This window comes from Ranitomeya imitator, chromosome 5, assembly GCF_032444005.1.
Source record: "Ranitomeya imitator isolate aRanImi1 chromosome 5, aRanImi1.pri, whole genome shotgun sequence".
Classification (NCBI taxonomy): domain Eukaryota; kingdom Metazoa; phylum Chordata; class Amphibia; order Anura; family Dendrobatidae; genus Ranitomeya; species Ranitomeya imitator.
The window spans coordinates 292,746,864-292,763,670 of NC_091286.1; the positions used below are offsets into that span (position 1 = coordinate 292,746,864).

The 16,807-nt window shown below is 44.7% G+C and overlaps 2 protein-coding genes across 3 annotated transcripts in view; both read right to left on the reverse strand.

The window, feature by feature from the left end:
* LOC138637737 (uncharacterized) overlaps positions 1-8,321 on the reverse strand; it is a 383,106-nt gene extending 374,785 nt beyond the window's left edge. The window contains exon 1 of the mRNA XM_069726649.1: positions 8,214-8,321. The gene's annotated coding sequence lies outside the window, so the exon portion shown is untranslated. The remainder of the gene's footprint in view (positions 1-8,213) is intronic.
* Positions 8,322-15,097: 6,776 nt separating this feature from the next.
* Positions 15,098-16,807, reverse strand: part of CEP57L1 (centrosomal protein 57 like 1) — a 43,604-nt gene continuing 41,894 nt past the window's right edge. For both annotated transcript variants that reach the window (XM_069726238.1, XM_069726240.1), the window contains exon 11: positions 15,098-15,499. In XM_069726238.1, coding sequence (XP_069582339.1) covers positions 15,239-15,499 — 261 coding nt within the window. In that variant the 3' untranslated portion in view covers positions 15,098-15,238. The remainder of the gene's footprint in view (positions 15,500-16,807) is intronic.

Sequence of the window (16,807 nt, forward strand, 5' to 3'; positions counted from 1 at the left end):
GATCCTGCGCTGCCCATCGTTGGCTATAATGGAAGCCGAAGGGCGCAGGAGCCGTCGCTGACTGTGAAAAGCAGGAATCCAGCGACGGATGCTGTCTTTTCAAACTGAGCATGCGCGGAAGAATTTCCCGTTAGGAAAATTCTCTCTTGCTTGCTCTTTCTTTTTACTATTGATGCTGCCTATGCAGCATCAATAGTAACAAGATATAATGTTAAAAATAATAATAATAAATAAAATCACAATATTCTTACCTTCCGGCATCCCGCGCAGCGTTACCGACGCTCGCGATGATCTCGGCACCTAACGTTCCCAGTAATGCATTGCAAAATGACCCGATGACGTAGAGGTCATTGCATGCAAGGCATTACTGGGAACGTCAGCTGCCGGGAGCATCGCGAGCATCGGTAACGCTGCGCGGGACGCCGGAAGGTAAGAATATTGCGATTTTTTTTTATTATTATTATTTTTAATCTGGGTTGTGTTGTGTATGCGGTTTTGCAGCGGAAAACTGCTGCGAAGACGCATACACAACAGGTGCACATAGCCTCGACGGGTCCGTCAGTTAAATGGGCCCAATGCACCCGTTTTTTACAATCTGCACAGGATCCATCATTTCAACGGATCCTGTGCAGATTGTAAAAATGGAAGTGTGAAAGAAGCCTAACTGTCAAAAGCAGGAATCCTGCGACAGATGCCGCCTTTTGAAACTGAGCATAGGCGGAAGAATTTCCAGTCAGGGAAATTCTCTCTTGCTCGCGCTCTCTCTCTTTTTACTATTGATGCTGCCTATGCACATCAATAGTAAAAAGATATAATGTTAAAAATAATTTAAAAAAATAAAAAAATCGCAATATTCTTACCTTCCGGCGTCCCGCGCAGCCTTCCCGATGCTTGTGAGTTGGTGATTAAATTATCACCTGTGCAGTACAAGGAAATCCTGAAAACATGACTGTCACGATATGGTATGAAATATCATAAGTAGTTCTCTTGCTAGCCTGCGTGGGCTAAGCCCCCCTTCTTGGAGTGATACTGCAAATTCCTGGCTTTCTTTCTCAGAGAGTGTGGGGGTTAGGAGAGCCTAAAGTATTTACGACCGCCACTTCCTGTGTAAGCTCTTGTTCAGCTATAAGTGAAGTAGAAACTTCGAGGATCCATGAAAGATTCTTTGTTTAGTTTTTGTTAGATATTAGGCAAGCGATTTAAGCTAGACATACGAAAATATATATTCTTATTCTCACTCGGTGTACCTACCTATTCCCCGAAACACGGGCTTCTAACTCCGTCTGGTAAAGAAGTAGGGTTTTCTCTGTAAATATGTATCCCAGATAGGACATATTTGATCTCATTAGAATGCTCACGTTAATCCGAGATGAATGATGGGTTGGTTAGGACTATGAGATGTTTTGTAGCAGAATTAGAGAAATTAGATATAGGTTAGGGTAAAATCAGTAAACTGAAGAGGTAGGAGGGACGAGGTGATCCAACCCCTTTCTGGGATGTTACAGGCTTAAGCTATAACTGTCTGCACACATCCCCAGCTTCCTTCTTGTCCTATTTTCCTGGAAGAGCTGAGTACATCCCATGAGTTGGGACGTATGGAAAACTGCCCTAGCCTGGTTGCCTGTCATGCTTTGAACATGTGAGTGTTGCTTTTTCTCATTTATTCCCTTTATGTTATAATTACCCTTGTACATATTTGCAATTGTCTCATTTATAACATCTTTATAAAATATTTTTGATAAAGCACTGCCTAATTTTTTATGGGATATAATATTATATGTTAGTTCATTCTCCATGCTCTAAACGCACCCTGTCTCTGGAAGAGAATTACGCTACTGTGTTGGGTTAGCTTCGGACCCGTTTAATCGAAGCTGGTGGCAGTGATACCGATAGTGTGCTGACTGTTGAGTGATGCGGGAGCGACTGCGGCGTTGATAATTATTGTTCCTGCCTGAGTGGGAGTAGTTATCGCGTCGCTGCAGCGTGCCCAATAGCCAGTACATAGCAGGCAGCCTTTCTGGCGACTAATTACCCTAGGTGCAGTACCTAATCTGACCTGAGAGTAAGGGGGCGCCAGAGAGCTGCAAGTGTTAAGTGGAACTGTAAGCGGGATATACATAAATCCCTGCAGTTTGTGGTATATTGAAAGCAGTGGGATACCTAGAATAAGCCCCTGCTGTAAACTAAGAGGTCAATAGCCTTGTGTGTGTTTTCTCATCACATCGTGGAGTGGAGGGATAACTAAGATAAGCCCCCCTGCACATGTGATAGCCGTCTGTTGGCCTAAAGTCACCTCAATCCGTGACGTAGGGGTGACGGTCACGGTGTGAATCCTGACCCATTGGTGACAGCGGTCAGGGGAATCGTGACAATGACCTTTTTGCAGCCCTCGAGGAATGCAGTTTGACACCCCTGCCATACAGCATCATCAGCGAAAAAATAAAAGTTATAGTCCTCAGAATAAAGTGATGCAAAAATAATTATTTGTTCTATAAAATAGTTTTTATCGTGTAAAAGCGCCAACACATAAAAAAATGATATAAATGAGGTATCGCTGTAATCGTACTGACCCAAAGAATAAAACTGCTTTATCAATTTTACCAAATGTGGAACGGTATAAACGCCCCCCCCCCCCCCCCCAAAAAAAAAAAAAAAGAAATTCATGAATAGCTGGTTTTTGGTCATTCTGCCTCACAAAAATAGGAGTAAAAAGCAATCAAAAAAGTTACGTGCCCGAAAATGGTACCAATAAAAACGCAAACTCGTCCCGCAAAAAACAAGATGTCACATGACTCTGTGGACCAAAATATGGAAAAATTACAGCTCTCAAAATGTGGAGACGCAAAAACAATTTTTTGCAATAAAAAGCATCTTTTAGTGTTTGACGGCTGCCAATCATAAAAATCCGCTAAAAAACGCTATAAATAATAAATCAAACCCCCTTCATCACCCCCTTAGTTAGGGAAAAATAATAAAATTAAAAAAATTATTTATTTTCATTTTCCCATTAAGGTTAGGGTTAGGATTAGGGCTAGGGTTAGGGTTGGGTCTAGGGTTTCAGTTAGAATTGGGGGTTTCCACTGTTTAGGCACATCAGGGGCTCTCCAAACGCGACATGGCGTCCGATCTCAATTCCAGCCAATTTTGCGTTGAAAAAGTAAACAGGGCTCTATCCCTTCACAGCTCTCCCGTGTGCCCAAACAGGGGTCCAATTTCCCTTGTTACCCTTGGGAAAATAAAAATTTGGGGGCTAAAAAAAACATTTTTGTGGGAAAAAAATATTTTTTTATTTTCACGGCTCTGCGTTATAAACTGTAGTGAAACACTTGGGGGTTCAAAGCTCTCACAACACATTTAGATGAGTTCCTTAGGGGGTCTACTTTCCAAAATTGTGTCACTTTTGGGGGGTTTCAATGTTTAGGCACATCAGTGGCTCTCCAAACGCAACATGGCGTCCCATCTCAATTCCAGTCAATTTTGCATTGAAAAGTCAAACGGCGCTCCTTCTCTTCCGAGCTCTGCCATGCGCCCAAACAGTGGTTTACCCCCACATATGGGGTATTGGCGTACTCAGGACAAATTGTACAACTTTTGGGGTCCATTTTCTCCTGTTACCCTTGGTAAAATAAAACAAATTGGAGCTGAAGTAAATTTTGTGTGAAAAAAAAGTTAAATGTTCATTTTGATTTAAACATTCCAAAAAATTCCTGTGAAATACCTGAAGAGTTAATAAAGTTCTTGAATGTGGTTTTGAGCACCTTGAGGGGTGCAGTTTTTAGAATGGTGTCACACTTGGTTATTTTCTATCATATAGACCCCTCAAAATGACTTCAAATTTGATGTGGTCCCTAAAAAAAAAATGGTGTTGTAAAAATGAGAAATTGCTGGTCAACTTTTAACCCTTATAACTCCCTAACAAAAAAAAATTTGGTTCCAAAATTGTGCTGATGTAAAGTAGACATGTGGGAAATGTTACTTATTAAGTATTTTGTGTAACATATCTCTGTGATTTAAGGGCATAAAAATTCAAAGTTGGAAAATTGCAAAATTTTCAACATTTTTACCAAATTTTGTTTTTTTTTTCACAAAAAACGCAAGTCTTATCGAAGAAATTTTACCACTATCATGAAGCACAATATGTCACGAGAAAACAGTATCAGAATCATCAGGATCCGTTGAAGCGTTCCAGAGCTATAACCTCATAAAGGGACAGTGGTCAGAATTGTAAAAATTGGCCCGGTCATTAACGTGCAAACCACCCCTGGGGCTTAAGGGGTTAATAAGTTACAGCAGAGTAGGGTCCGGCCAAAAGATTCTACCTTGTCATGGTGGTGGATTAAAACATCTTTTGGCCAAAACAAAAGCTGCTATGTATGTGATCTGGTGATGTGAACTGTTAATGTGTGATTGGTGAGGATGTGGTGCAGAAGTGGAGTTTTCCCAAGAGACGGTGGTGGGACTGTGGAAGGTTTGAGGGGGTGGAGGCGGGGTTGGGGAGGAGCCTTGGCTTAGTCTGAAGGGGGCCCCCAAAATTTTGCGAGTATGGGGCCCTGAAATTCCTAAAGGAAACCCTGTATATGCCCCCAATCCAGCCTGCAATACAAGAAAAACACCTTTTATTATACTCACCTACGGGGCGGTCCTGTCCGATGGGTGTCGCTGGTCTTAGTCCGGTGCCTCACTTCTTTCGATGTGTCCTCCTTCTGTGCTTTGTATAGATGACGCATCCTACATCATCCACGCAGTGTCCCTTCTCAGTGTACTTCTCTGCCCTGACTAGGGCACAGTAAAGTACTGCAGTGCACATGCGCTGGGAAAGGTCAAAGAGCCCTGGGACATGCGCACTGCAGTACTTTGATCTGTCCTGCTCAGGGAAAAGAAGTACACCTGCGCAGGAGTGCGATATTGGGGAACACTGTGTGGATGATGTAGGAAGAGTCATCCACACAAAGCACGGAAGGAAGACGGCATTGCAAGAAGGTAGGCACCGAACCAAGACCAGCGACGCACATCGGACCGGACAGCAGCATGGGTGAGTATAATAAAAGGTGGGTTTCTTTTGTTGCAGGCAAGATTGAGGGCACATATACAGCATATTAGAATACTGAGTATCAGGGCTGAAAGATGGTGTCTTATCTCATATGGGACAAACCTGGTGACACGTTCCCTTTAATTCAAGATTTGGAATTCTGGATTTCGGCATGTCCAATCGAATTGTTTTCAGGAGAGAGAAGCAGCCACCAGAGATATATGACAGTGGCTCATTCCTCTTTATCCCTGCTGAGAACATGTGTACTTGGTCACAATTTCATTTACACATTCAGTGTGTCTGTTCTGTTTCGGGGAACAGAATAAAAGGATGGATGTAATGTTCAAATTGGAGCCATGTATGGGGGCTGGGAGCTATAGCCAACAGCTGAGTTATACGGCCACATAAAGTCATCATTACCCCTACAGCCCTACCATCTGTAAGAAAAACTGCAGAAGAGCTGATAACTTGCTAATTGCTAGGGGTCTGAGCATATTTAAAGAAAAGCATTATTTCTAATTAAAACCAGGACGGACCCAAATGTGAACGGAACCTACAGCAACTCAGCCACAAGGCAGTAAGTGTCCATTGTAACATTCTATCCATTCAGACTGAACGCACTACTAGGCATGTGTAAGTGAATCACCCCCAACAAATGCACCATAAAATAAACCATAAATAAATTATTAAAGAAAACAAATGTCATTTCTTTCTTTCCTTTGTAAGTGCCATTTATCTTTCTGTTTCTCCTAAACTCCCCATGGTATGAAATGATACACGCTTCACTGCTTGAAACATTTGCTTTTCAGGACTCAATGCAAGCTGAGTGAATCCCTCTGTCACCTGTAAGACTTTGTTCCCACAATGTTTTTTTTTTTCTCGACATTTTTTGCTGAATAATCTGAAAAAAAAAACAAAAAACTGCAAGCAACCAATTTTACTTAATGGGTGCTGAAATGGTTCAGAAAATCTGCAACATCAAAAGCTCATCAGGGGAATGTAGCCTCAGGCTCTGTTCACACTTTTATTTAGAAATTGTTTGTTTTTTTAATGTTCAGAACGGATCTGTTGTATGACTGATGTAAATGGTAGCACAGGGACACCAATTATTATTGTGCGGCCCTTCGGGGCTCCGTGTACGGGAAAATTAAAAAAAAGATTTTCATGATGTAATTTTCCTTCACGACAAATAATGGAACCCAGATGGACCCATGCTACAGATAGAACTAAATAAACTTCTCCCCGTGGTATTACATGGTCTAGTGGAAATCTACCGTCTAAAGATGCAATTTCTGCATGTAATGCTTTAACTAAAGATATTAATATTTTTACATTCGAGGTTTTAAAATAAACTTTGTAGATATAACATACAGTGGGGCAAAAAAGTATTTAGTCAGTCAGCAATAGTGCAAGTTCCACCACTTAAAAAGATGAGAGGCGTCTGTAATTTACATCATAGGTAGACCTCAACTATGGGAGACAAACTGAGAAAAAAAAATCCAGAAAATCACATTGTCTGTTTTTTTAACAATTTATTTGCATATTATGGTGGAAAATAAGTATTTGGTCAGAAACAAACAATCAAGATTTCTGGCTCTCACAGACCTGTAACTTCTTCTTTAAGAGTCTCCTCTTTCCTCCATTCATTACCTGTAGTAATGGCACCTGTTTAAACTTGTTATCAGTATAAAAAGACACCTGTGCACACCCTCAAACAGTCTGACTCCAAACTCCACTATGGTGAAGACCAAAGAGCTGTCAAAGGACACCAGAAACAAAATTGTAGCCCTGCACCAGGCTGGGAAGACTGAATCTGCAATAGCCAACCAGCTTGGAGTGAAGAAATCAACAGTGGGAGCAATAATTAGAAAATGGAAGACATACAAGACCACTGATAATCTCCCTCGATCTGGGGCTCCACGCAAAATCCCACCCCGTGGGGTCAGAATGATCCCAAGAACGGTGAGCAAAAATCCCAGAACCACGCGGGGGGACCTAGTGAATGAACTGCAGAGAGCTGGGACCAATGTAACAAGGCCTACCATAAGTAACACACTACGCCACCATGGACTCAGATCCTGCAGTGCCAGACGTGTCCCACTGCTTAAGCCAGTACATGTCCGGGCCCGTCTGAAGTTTGCTAGAGAGCATTTGGATGATCCAGAGGAGTTTTGGTAGAATGTCCTATGGTCTGATGAAACCAAACTGCAACTGTTTGGTAGAAACACAACTTGTCGTGTTTGGAGGAAAAAGAATACTGAGTTGCATCCATCAAACACCATACCTACTGTAAAGCATGGTGGTGGAAACATCATGCTTTGGGGCTGTTTCTCTGCAAAGGGGCCAGGACGACTGATCCGGGTACATGAAAGAATGAATGGGGCCATGTATCGTGAGATTTTGAGTGCAAACCTCCTTCTATCAGCAAGGGCATTGAAGATGAAACAAGGCTGGGTCTTTCAACATGACAATGATCCAAAGCACACCGCCAGGGCAACGAAGGGGTGGCTTCGTAAGAAGTATTTCAAGGTCCTGGAGTGGCCTAGCCAGTCTCCAGATCTCAACCCTATAGAAAACCTTTGGAGGGAGTTGAAAGTCCGTGTTGCCAAGCGAAAAGCCAAAAATATCACTGCTCTAGAGGAGATCTGCATGGAGGAATGGGCCAACATACCAACAACAGTGTGTGGCAACCTTGTGAAGACTTACAGAAAACGTTTGACCTCTGTCATTGCCAACAAAGGATATATTACAAAGTATTGAGATGAAATTTTGTTTCTGACCAAATACTTATTTTCCACCATAATATGCAAATAAATTGTTAAAAAAACAGACAATGTGATTTTCTGGATTTTTTTTTCTCAGTTTGTCTCCCATAGTTGAGTTCTACCTATGATGTAAATTACAGACGCCTCTCATCTTTTTAAGTGGTGGAACTTGCACTATTGCTGACTGACTAAATACTTTTTTGCCCCACTGTATGTAAATGAAACATCCTATATATGGATTTTAGCTGGGCAAATATTCACTCCATTACAATAGCTTCTTCTGAGGATATTCATACATGCAATCAATGCAGCATATGTCTGCCCCAAGCCTGCTATACAGAGGTGGAAATTCACACACAAGTGATAATGATCCAGACTGATCCCCCTACTCAGCCAGTAGCTTCTATAATGACACTTACCAGAGCAGTTTTACTGAACAGGTTCTTAGATTCTCCTCCTTTTTACCAACTCCTTGGAGCAGTTAAAAAGCTCCTGAAGCAGTGCCCAGAGTTAGCATGAAGCTTGGGGTCTCCATGGCAGCCCAGATACACACAGTGCGCAGCCCAGGAAACTCACAGATCAATGGAAAGTTCCTCTGAGTAAGGTCGCTGGCCAGCAGAGGGCGCATGTGAGCTCTTCAACTTTACGTTGCAGCTATAGGAAATATTACCCAAAACCTTATTTTGGCACGATTAGGTTGAAAGGAAGTATTTTTGTTTTATTACTTCTATCTCATTATTGGTCAACAGTTGCCAAGTAGATTTATAATAGAATACATAACAGACATTAATATGCAAGGTCAAGATTTTGGTGGACTTTGGCTGCGGTCAATAGTATAGCACGACGTATGCATCTATATCTATCAGGGGTGGATTAAGGGTAGCCAGGGCCCCAGGCTGTTCAGACACTGTGGGTTCCCCCGGTCATGTGACGGGGTCATGTTATACCTGAACCAGATTATTCCAGAAAAATGGCCGGGCCCTACTCTACTGAAACCTATTAAATATTTCTTAAAATATGCAATACAATGTAGGTTTTTGACCAATATCACATACAAGGAACAAATACCAACGAACCATGACCAGACCACAAATTACAACCACAGTGATCGAATAATATCACATACAAGGAACAAATACCACCGCACCATGTCAAGACCACATATTACCACCACTTGGTGACCAAATAGCACATTCAAGGGACAAATACCACAACACCATTTCCAGACCACATATTACCACCACATAGTGACTGAATACTACAATACTGATCAGTAATAAAAAAAAACAAAAAACACAATACTATCACCATAAGTGCCAGTATTCACAGGAGATCTGTACTTAGTATGCAGTGTCTGTGTAGAGGTAATACAGAGATCACTGGTGACATTATACACAGGAGCTCTGTATATAATGTAAAGGTTATACAGCGATCACTGGTGACATTATACACAGGAGCGCTGTATATAGTATACAGTGTATAGTGTCAGTGTATAGGTAACACTGACTCACCAGTGACGTCTCTAGGTGAAGTCCTTCATCTTTCATCCAGCACAGACCGCCATCATTTCTTCCAGCCAGGACTCGTTTCTGCAGGAAATAACACAGTTATCTCAAGCTCCGCTTGCAAAACACATTACTTAATTTTTCACAACTTCTACATTACACCACATGAAGAAAAAAAGGCGATATAGTGTCACTCTGCACAGTAACAGGACCGCCCCGCCATTTAAAACAGTATACTCAAAAAATAAAATAAATAAATCACTGCAGTAATAATATCCCTTAATTAGCCCCTATGGTAATAATATTCCCCATCCTGGTCCCGTTTATCTCATTCCTGGCTCCAGCCATATGTTCTCGCATCCTGCCCTCATGAGTATCCATTCTACCCCATATGATCTCCCCATCCTGCCCCATCTGTCTCCATCGTATCTATCCTGCCCCATGATCCAATCCTGCCCCATGTCTTTTATTCTGCCCCGTGTCTCTAGTCATGACCCGTATCTATATTCTGCTCATGCCTCCAGTCTTGCCCCCAGTGTGTCCAGCATATTACCTCCTGGGTGTTCAGCAATCTGCCCCAGTATGTCCAGCATATTGCCCCACTGTCCAGCAATCTGCCCCACTGTGTCCAGCATTGCCCCCAGTGTGTCCAGCAATCTGCCTCAGTGTCTGACTCCAGCATATTGCCCCGTGTGTCCAGCAATCTGCCCCAGTGTGTCCAGCATTACCCCAGTGTGTCCTCCAGCATTGCCCCCAGTGTGTCCAGCAATCTGCCCCAGTGTCTCCAGCATTGCCCCAGTGTGTCCAGCAATCATCTGCCTCAGTGTGTCCTCCAGCATTGCCTCCAGTGTGTCCAGCAATCTGCCCCACTGTGTCCAGCAATCTTCCCCAGTGTCTGGCTCCCAGCATATTGCCCCCAGTGTGTCCGGCAATCTGACCCAGTGTGTCCAGCATTACCCCCGTGTGTCCAGCAATCTGCCCCAGTGTGTCCAGCATATTACCCCCACTGTGTCCAGCATTGCCCCAGTATGTCCAACATTGCCCCCAGTGTGTCCAGCATTGCCCGCAGTGTGTCCAGCATTGCCCCCAGTGTGTCCAGCAATCTGCCCCAGTGTCTGACTCCAGCATATTGCTCCCAGTGTGTCCAGCAATCTGCCCCAGTGTGTCCAGCAATCTGCCCCAGTGTCCAGCATTGCCCCCAGTGTTCAGCAATCTGCCCCAGTGTGTCCAGCAATCTGCCCCAGTGTCCAGCATTGCCCCCAGTGTGTCCAGCAATCTGCCCCAGTGTCTGACTCCAGCATATTGCTCCCAGTGTGTCCAGCAATCTGCCCCAGTGTGTCCAGCATTGCCCCCAGTGTGTCCAGCAATCTGCCCGTGTCCAGCATTGCCCCCAGTGTGTCCAGCAATCTGCCCCAGTGTGCCCAGCATTGCCCCCAGTGTGTCCAGCAATCTGCCCCAGTGTCTGACTGCAGCATATTGACCCCAATGTGTCCAGCAAACTGCCCCAGTGTGTCCAGCATTGCCCCCAGTGTGTCCAGCAATCTGCCCCAGTGTGTCCTCCAGCATGGCCCCCTCTGTGTCCAGCAATCTGCCCAAGTGTCTCCAGCATCGCTCATGTGTCCAGCAATCTGCCCCAGTGTGTCCTCCAGCATTGCCCCCATTGTGTCCAGCAATCTGCCCCAGTGTCTCCAGCATTGCCCCAGTGTGTCCAGCAATCTGCCCCAGTGTCTCCAGCATTGCCCCAGTGTGTCCAGCAATCATCTGCCCCAGTGTCCTCCAGCATTGCCCCCAGTGTGTCCAGCAATCTGCCCCAGTGTCTCCAGCAATCATCTTCCTCAGTGTGTCCTCCAGCATTGCCCCCAGTGTGTCCAGCAATCTGCCCCAGTGTCTCCAGCATTGCCCCAGTGTGTCCAGCAATCATCTGCCCCAGTGTGTCCTCCAGCATTGCTCCCAGTGTCTCCAGCTATCATCTGCCCCAGTGTGTCCTCCGGCTCCAGCATATTGCCCCCAGTCAGTGTCCAGCATTCTGGCCCGCCCGGATTGCCGTTAGGTTATCAAAAAAAAACAAAAAAAAAAACAGAGTTCTCCTCACCTGACCAGCGCTCCAAGCGGCGAGCTCCCTCCAGCAGCGCGCACTCGCCAGCGACTGACAATGACGTCAGACGCCGGCGACGTGTGCGCGGAACCTGCGACCGACTTCAAATGCCAGCCTCCAATTGGCTGGCGGCTGTTAACTATTGACGTGCGGGCGCGCGCCCGCACGTCAATAGGAAACCGCCGCAGTGCCGGTAGGGGCCCGGTGAGCAGATGAGACAGGGCCCGATGCGGGCCCCCTCTCTCTGCCCACCGGGTCTGGGGGCCCATAAATGATACGCCAGTCTGACAGGGGCACGTGCAGTCATGCCCTGATGGCGGCGGCCAATCCAATCTGTGCGGTAGCCCAGGGCCCCCCCACACCACTGGGCCCTGGGCTACCGCCCAGATTGACCCTCTTATAATCCGCCCCTATCTATCTACAGTATATTGTAGTATAACATTCCAAATTACATTTTGAAGACTGGTCATGGTGGGGTTGGACTATACAAATATCCCTTATAGCTTAGGTCATAGCCTAAGAAATTTCAAAGATGGGAGACTATTAGTGATGAGCGAGTGTATTGGTTACTCGGGTTTCCTCAAGCACGCTCGGGTGATCTCTGAGTATTTGTTAGTGCTCACAGATTTAGTTTTTCTTACCTCAGCTGCATGGTTTGCAGCTGCTGGACATCCTGAATACATGTGGGAATTCCCTAACAAACAGGCATTCCTCACATGTATTCAGCATGTCCAGTAGCCGTAAATCATGCAGCTGTGGCGATGAAAACTAAATCTCCAAACACTAACAAATACTCAGAGATCACCAGAGCGTGCTTGAGGAAACCCGATTAACAATGCTATTCGCTCATCATTAGAGACTATTTAATAGGGGAGGACATAATACATGGGTTGAAGATTTAGGAAAATGGCACATATAGGTCTGATGAGGGTTTATATAGAAGAGGGGAGATAAGTGAAAATGGAAACCAGAGATTTAGTGAAGGACAAGTGGGCAGGTTTAGAAGATGGGTAGAATATGACAATTTTTTTTTACCTATGAGTTTTTGTCCATTCCTATGTATCAGTGTTTCCCAAATTTCAGTCCTTACGGCCCACCACAGATCATGTTTTCAGGATTTCCCTAGTATTGCATAGGTGAGAGAATTCCTCATGCCTTAATAATAATTCAATCACCAGTACAATACTAAGGAAATCCGGAGAACATGACCTGTGGTGAGCCATGAGGATTGGAATTTGGGAAACATTGATACATAGGAATGTGCAAAAACTCATCATAGGTAAAAAAAAAACAAAAAAAATTTTGAATTCTGCACTTGGACAAGGACATGGTTGTGAATGTGCAACAACAGGTGCAGGGCGGGAGGCCTCCACATCTACGTTATGTACAGTGCACTGGCAAGCACATAGCACAGTGGGAGAGGCAGCGGTGTCATTCTGGTGGTGATCAGGATTGTGGTGGCCAGGCCCCAGCTGATCTTGGTATGGCACAGGTTGCAAATGACCATTTTTATCATTCGCACTAAAAAAAGCACTAGATGGGGGAGTACCTAACCCTTGGTATGGGAACATGACGCGTGTGGGTGCTCTGGGGAACAGTTGCCCTTCTTCTCCCTTTGGCCGCCCCACTGCCTGTTGTGGTGCTGCAGATTCCTCCCCCTCTGTGCTGCTGTCCTCACTCTGCATGGCACCTCCCCAGGTTGGGTGTGACTTCATTGTCTACCACTTCGTCTTCCACTTCCGCACTCTGATACTCTTGACTTGACATCACTTGTTGACAGCTGTGTCTCATCATCATCATCTACCTCTTGAAACACCAATTGCCTTTCCCCACTGACTTCTTCTGAACGTGGCTGTGCATCAATGCATATGAGCTCTTCATCTCTCTCTTGAAATATGCAGGGCGAGAGGCGACAATCAATTAATGGAAATGTAAAGCGCTCTTCTGAGTGTACGAGTTTGGGATCACTTGTGTCCTGGGACTCGCCATGGTGGGATGAAGGAGGATCAGGGTGAGGATTATGAGGTTCAGACACATGGCCAGCGAGACTGGACTGGGTGTAGCTGGAAAACGTACTGGAAGCATTATCTGCCATCCAACCATCCACCTGTTCAAACTGGTCTGGCTTTAACAGTGGTGTCCCGTGCCTCCCTGCAAAGTGGGACAGGAAGCTAGGTCTCGTGGATGAGCGTGGTTGTTGTGCTCCCCCAGCTGGTACAGTTTCACCAGGCCCACAGCCTCAGCTTCTGCGTGCACCATCAGCAACACTACCACTTCCCAATATTAAACCCTCCCTAGATGCTTCTAATCCGAAGCTATCCCTCCACTGAATGCAGGTAACTTCGGTTTTACTAGAAAAAGGAACATATTTTTAACCCTGGAAAGGATCTTTCTTTTAATGCTGCAGCAACAGTACACAAATACTGCAATAGCAATATTAAACACTGCCTATCCTATGGGCCTGCTCTAAAACACGCTCTCCCTCCTATAACAACTCTCCCTGAATTGCTGAGGACAGTGTGCCGAGCATTGCGTCACTGGGTCTTATGTAGAACCCCACCTAATATGCAGGGTGGGGACTTGAGCATGGTGTTCAAGCACCCGCGATACTTGATTGAGTAATGAGCGTGGTGCTCAATCAAGTATAGAGCAATGGTGAGCAAGCTCGCTCATCACCACTCCTGGCCTGACCTTGACAACCTCATATATGGTTATTATGCTGCAGAGGTCGGGTCAGGAGACCAGAAACATTCCAGTAATCCGTGCTGTGAGAATACAGTCTTATTTGGCTTTCTGGAACATTAGTAGTGTTATAATTGGAATAATTTGAAACTTGTCACTCTAAGGCTGGGTTCACGTTGCGTTCTGTGTCCGTTAGACGGACTACGTTACACCGCGGCATAACGCGGTCCGTCTAACGGCGCCATTGAATGCAATGTCGGACGCATCGCGATGTGCCGTCATTGAGTGACGGACCCTGAGACGCGGGCTGCAGCGTTTCCGGGTCCGTCACCACTAGCGCAGATAGAGCTAGCAGATGCTCTATCTGCGCTAGCGTGCTGCATGACCGGCACTTGTGTTTACAGCGGCCCATTACCCTATGTGTTGAATTGGCCGCTGTAAATGCAATGTGAACCTAGACTTACTTAATATTTGTCATTTTATTGTAGACTTTAATTGACTAGAACAAAAAACATAGGTCTGAGCTTACGGTTGTCGATAGGTCCAGAGGAATAAACAATTGGCATTGCAGAAAAGCCTTCACACTAACTTAAATAGATTCTGAAACCATGTGAATTGTTCCATTATAGGGCCACAACGGTTTATCCCCGTCCCACATTGATAGTTCTGCTTCACGTCACTTGTCTTATCTATTGCATTATTTCAGTGCTGTGCTGTATATAAATATGTGATTCTTCAGAATTTGTTTTAGTCTTTGCCTGATGAAGAGACCTGTGTAGTCACGAATGCTTGCAATTTGTTACCATCTTTTCAGTTAGCCATTAAAAGGTATCAACTACTGAGGACTCTCAATTCTAAATATTTTTCTATCTACTGGCTAACACGGTACCAAGATATTATATTTTTCCTGCAGACTATAAGACGCACCTAAATTTTGCAAGATGTTATGTTGTTAAAAAGTGCAATGCAAACAGACTGTATATGAATGTGCTGTGGGATAGACATGATCATTGACCTTGGATTACACAAAATTACAAATCTTTATTTAAAATATTAAAATTACGTAGACATCAAAAATCACTAGGAATAAATAGAGCTAAGAAGGTAATCCTTATAAACACACAGTCGCACATAAATAGAAAGTTGTAAACACATAAATAAGTTATTTCTCCCACATGATGTCATCTTTCTTTAGAGTCATCTGAATCTTTTGCACACTTTTTAACAGTTGGAGGGAGGCCTTGCTGCTAGGGGTTAGAGTGCTTCTTGACAGGGTTTCTTCACTTTTCCTTGGAGTATGTGGAATTTCTTTTTTCCTTAAGGTAGTTGGTACATCTGCTTTGCAAGCCTCTCCTGCAACAGCTCGTCTGGCATTGGAAGAGAGTTTCTTCATTGACCGAGCTGCTTTCTTAAGTCTTATAACCTGAAAAAACAAAAAAAGTTTTTTTTTTTTTTAAATTAGACAATAATTACAGCATTGGTAGTGACGTGCATTACCTACTTAAATGAGAAACTGTCAAAAGACAATATCGGCTGCTCCAGTGATTTGCTTTTCTGCCCTTTTCTAGACCAAATACCAAGAAAAATTCTGAACATGTTTCGCTACGGAGAAACATAAAATGACGTTCAATTACCGTATATACTCGTGTATAAGCCGGAGTTTTTCAGCACATTTTTTTGTGCTGAAAACGCCCCCCTTGGCTTATATACGAGTCATTGTCCCAGAAGATAGCGGAGGATGGCGAGCGGCAGAGCAGCGGGTCACAGGAGGCAGGAGATAGCGGCTGCAGGTAACTCCTGTGCCCGCTGCTAAAGAGAAATGAATAATCAGTGCACTGGCAATGAATATTCATTTCTCTTACAGCGAACACAGTTACAGCCGCTGGGCTATCACAGGTGGCTGCTCATTAAGGTAGTGAATATTCACCTCTCTTCATTCCCATAGGCGTGGCTAGAGGTGAGTATTCATTCCCTTAATGAGCGGGGACATATGATCGCTTGGCCGCAGGAGCTCCTGGCACCAGAACAAGATTCTGCAAAGGTGCGCAGGGAAGGTAAGTAGGATGTTTTTTTTGTTTTTTTTTTATGCTTTTCTCATGGGGGCCATGCATGCAAGGATAGGGATGTGGAACCATGCAGACAAGGATGGGGATAAGGAGTCACCTACACAAGGATAGGGATAAGGAGCAATGCAGACAAGGATGGGAATAAGGAGCCACGCATACAAGGATGGGAATAATGAGCCACGCATACAAGGATGGGAATAATGAGACACGCAGACAAGGATGGGAATAAGGAGCCACGCAGACAAGGATGGGAATAAGGAGTCACCTACACAAGGATAGGGATAAGGAGCCATGCAGACAAGGATGGGGATAAGGAGCCATGCAGACAAGGATGGGGATAAGGAGCCATGCAGACAAGGATGGGGATAAGGAGCCATGCAGACAAGGATGGGGATAAGGAGCCATGCAGACAAGGATGGGAATAAGGAGTCACCTACACAAGGATAGGGATAAGGAGCAATGCAGACAAGGATGGGGATAAGGAGCCATGCATACAAGGATGGGGATAAGGAGCCATGCAGACAAGGATGGGGATAAGGAGCCATGCAGACAAGGATGGGGATAAGGAGCTATGCAGACAAGGATGGGAATAAGGAGTCACCTACACAAGGATAGGGATAAGGAGCAATGCAGACAAGGATGGGGATAAGGAGCCATGCATACAA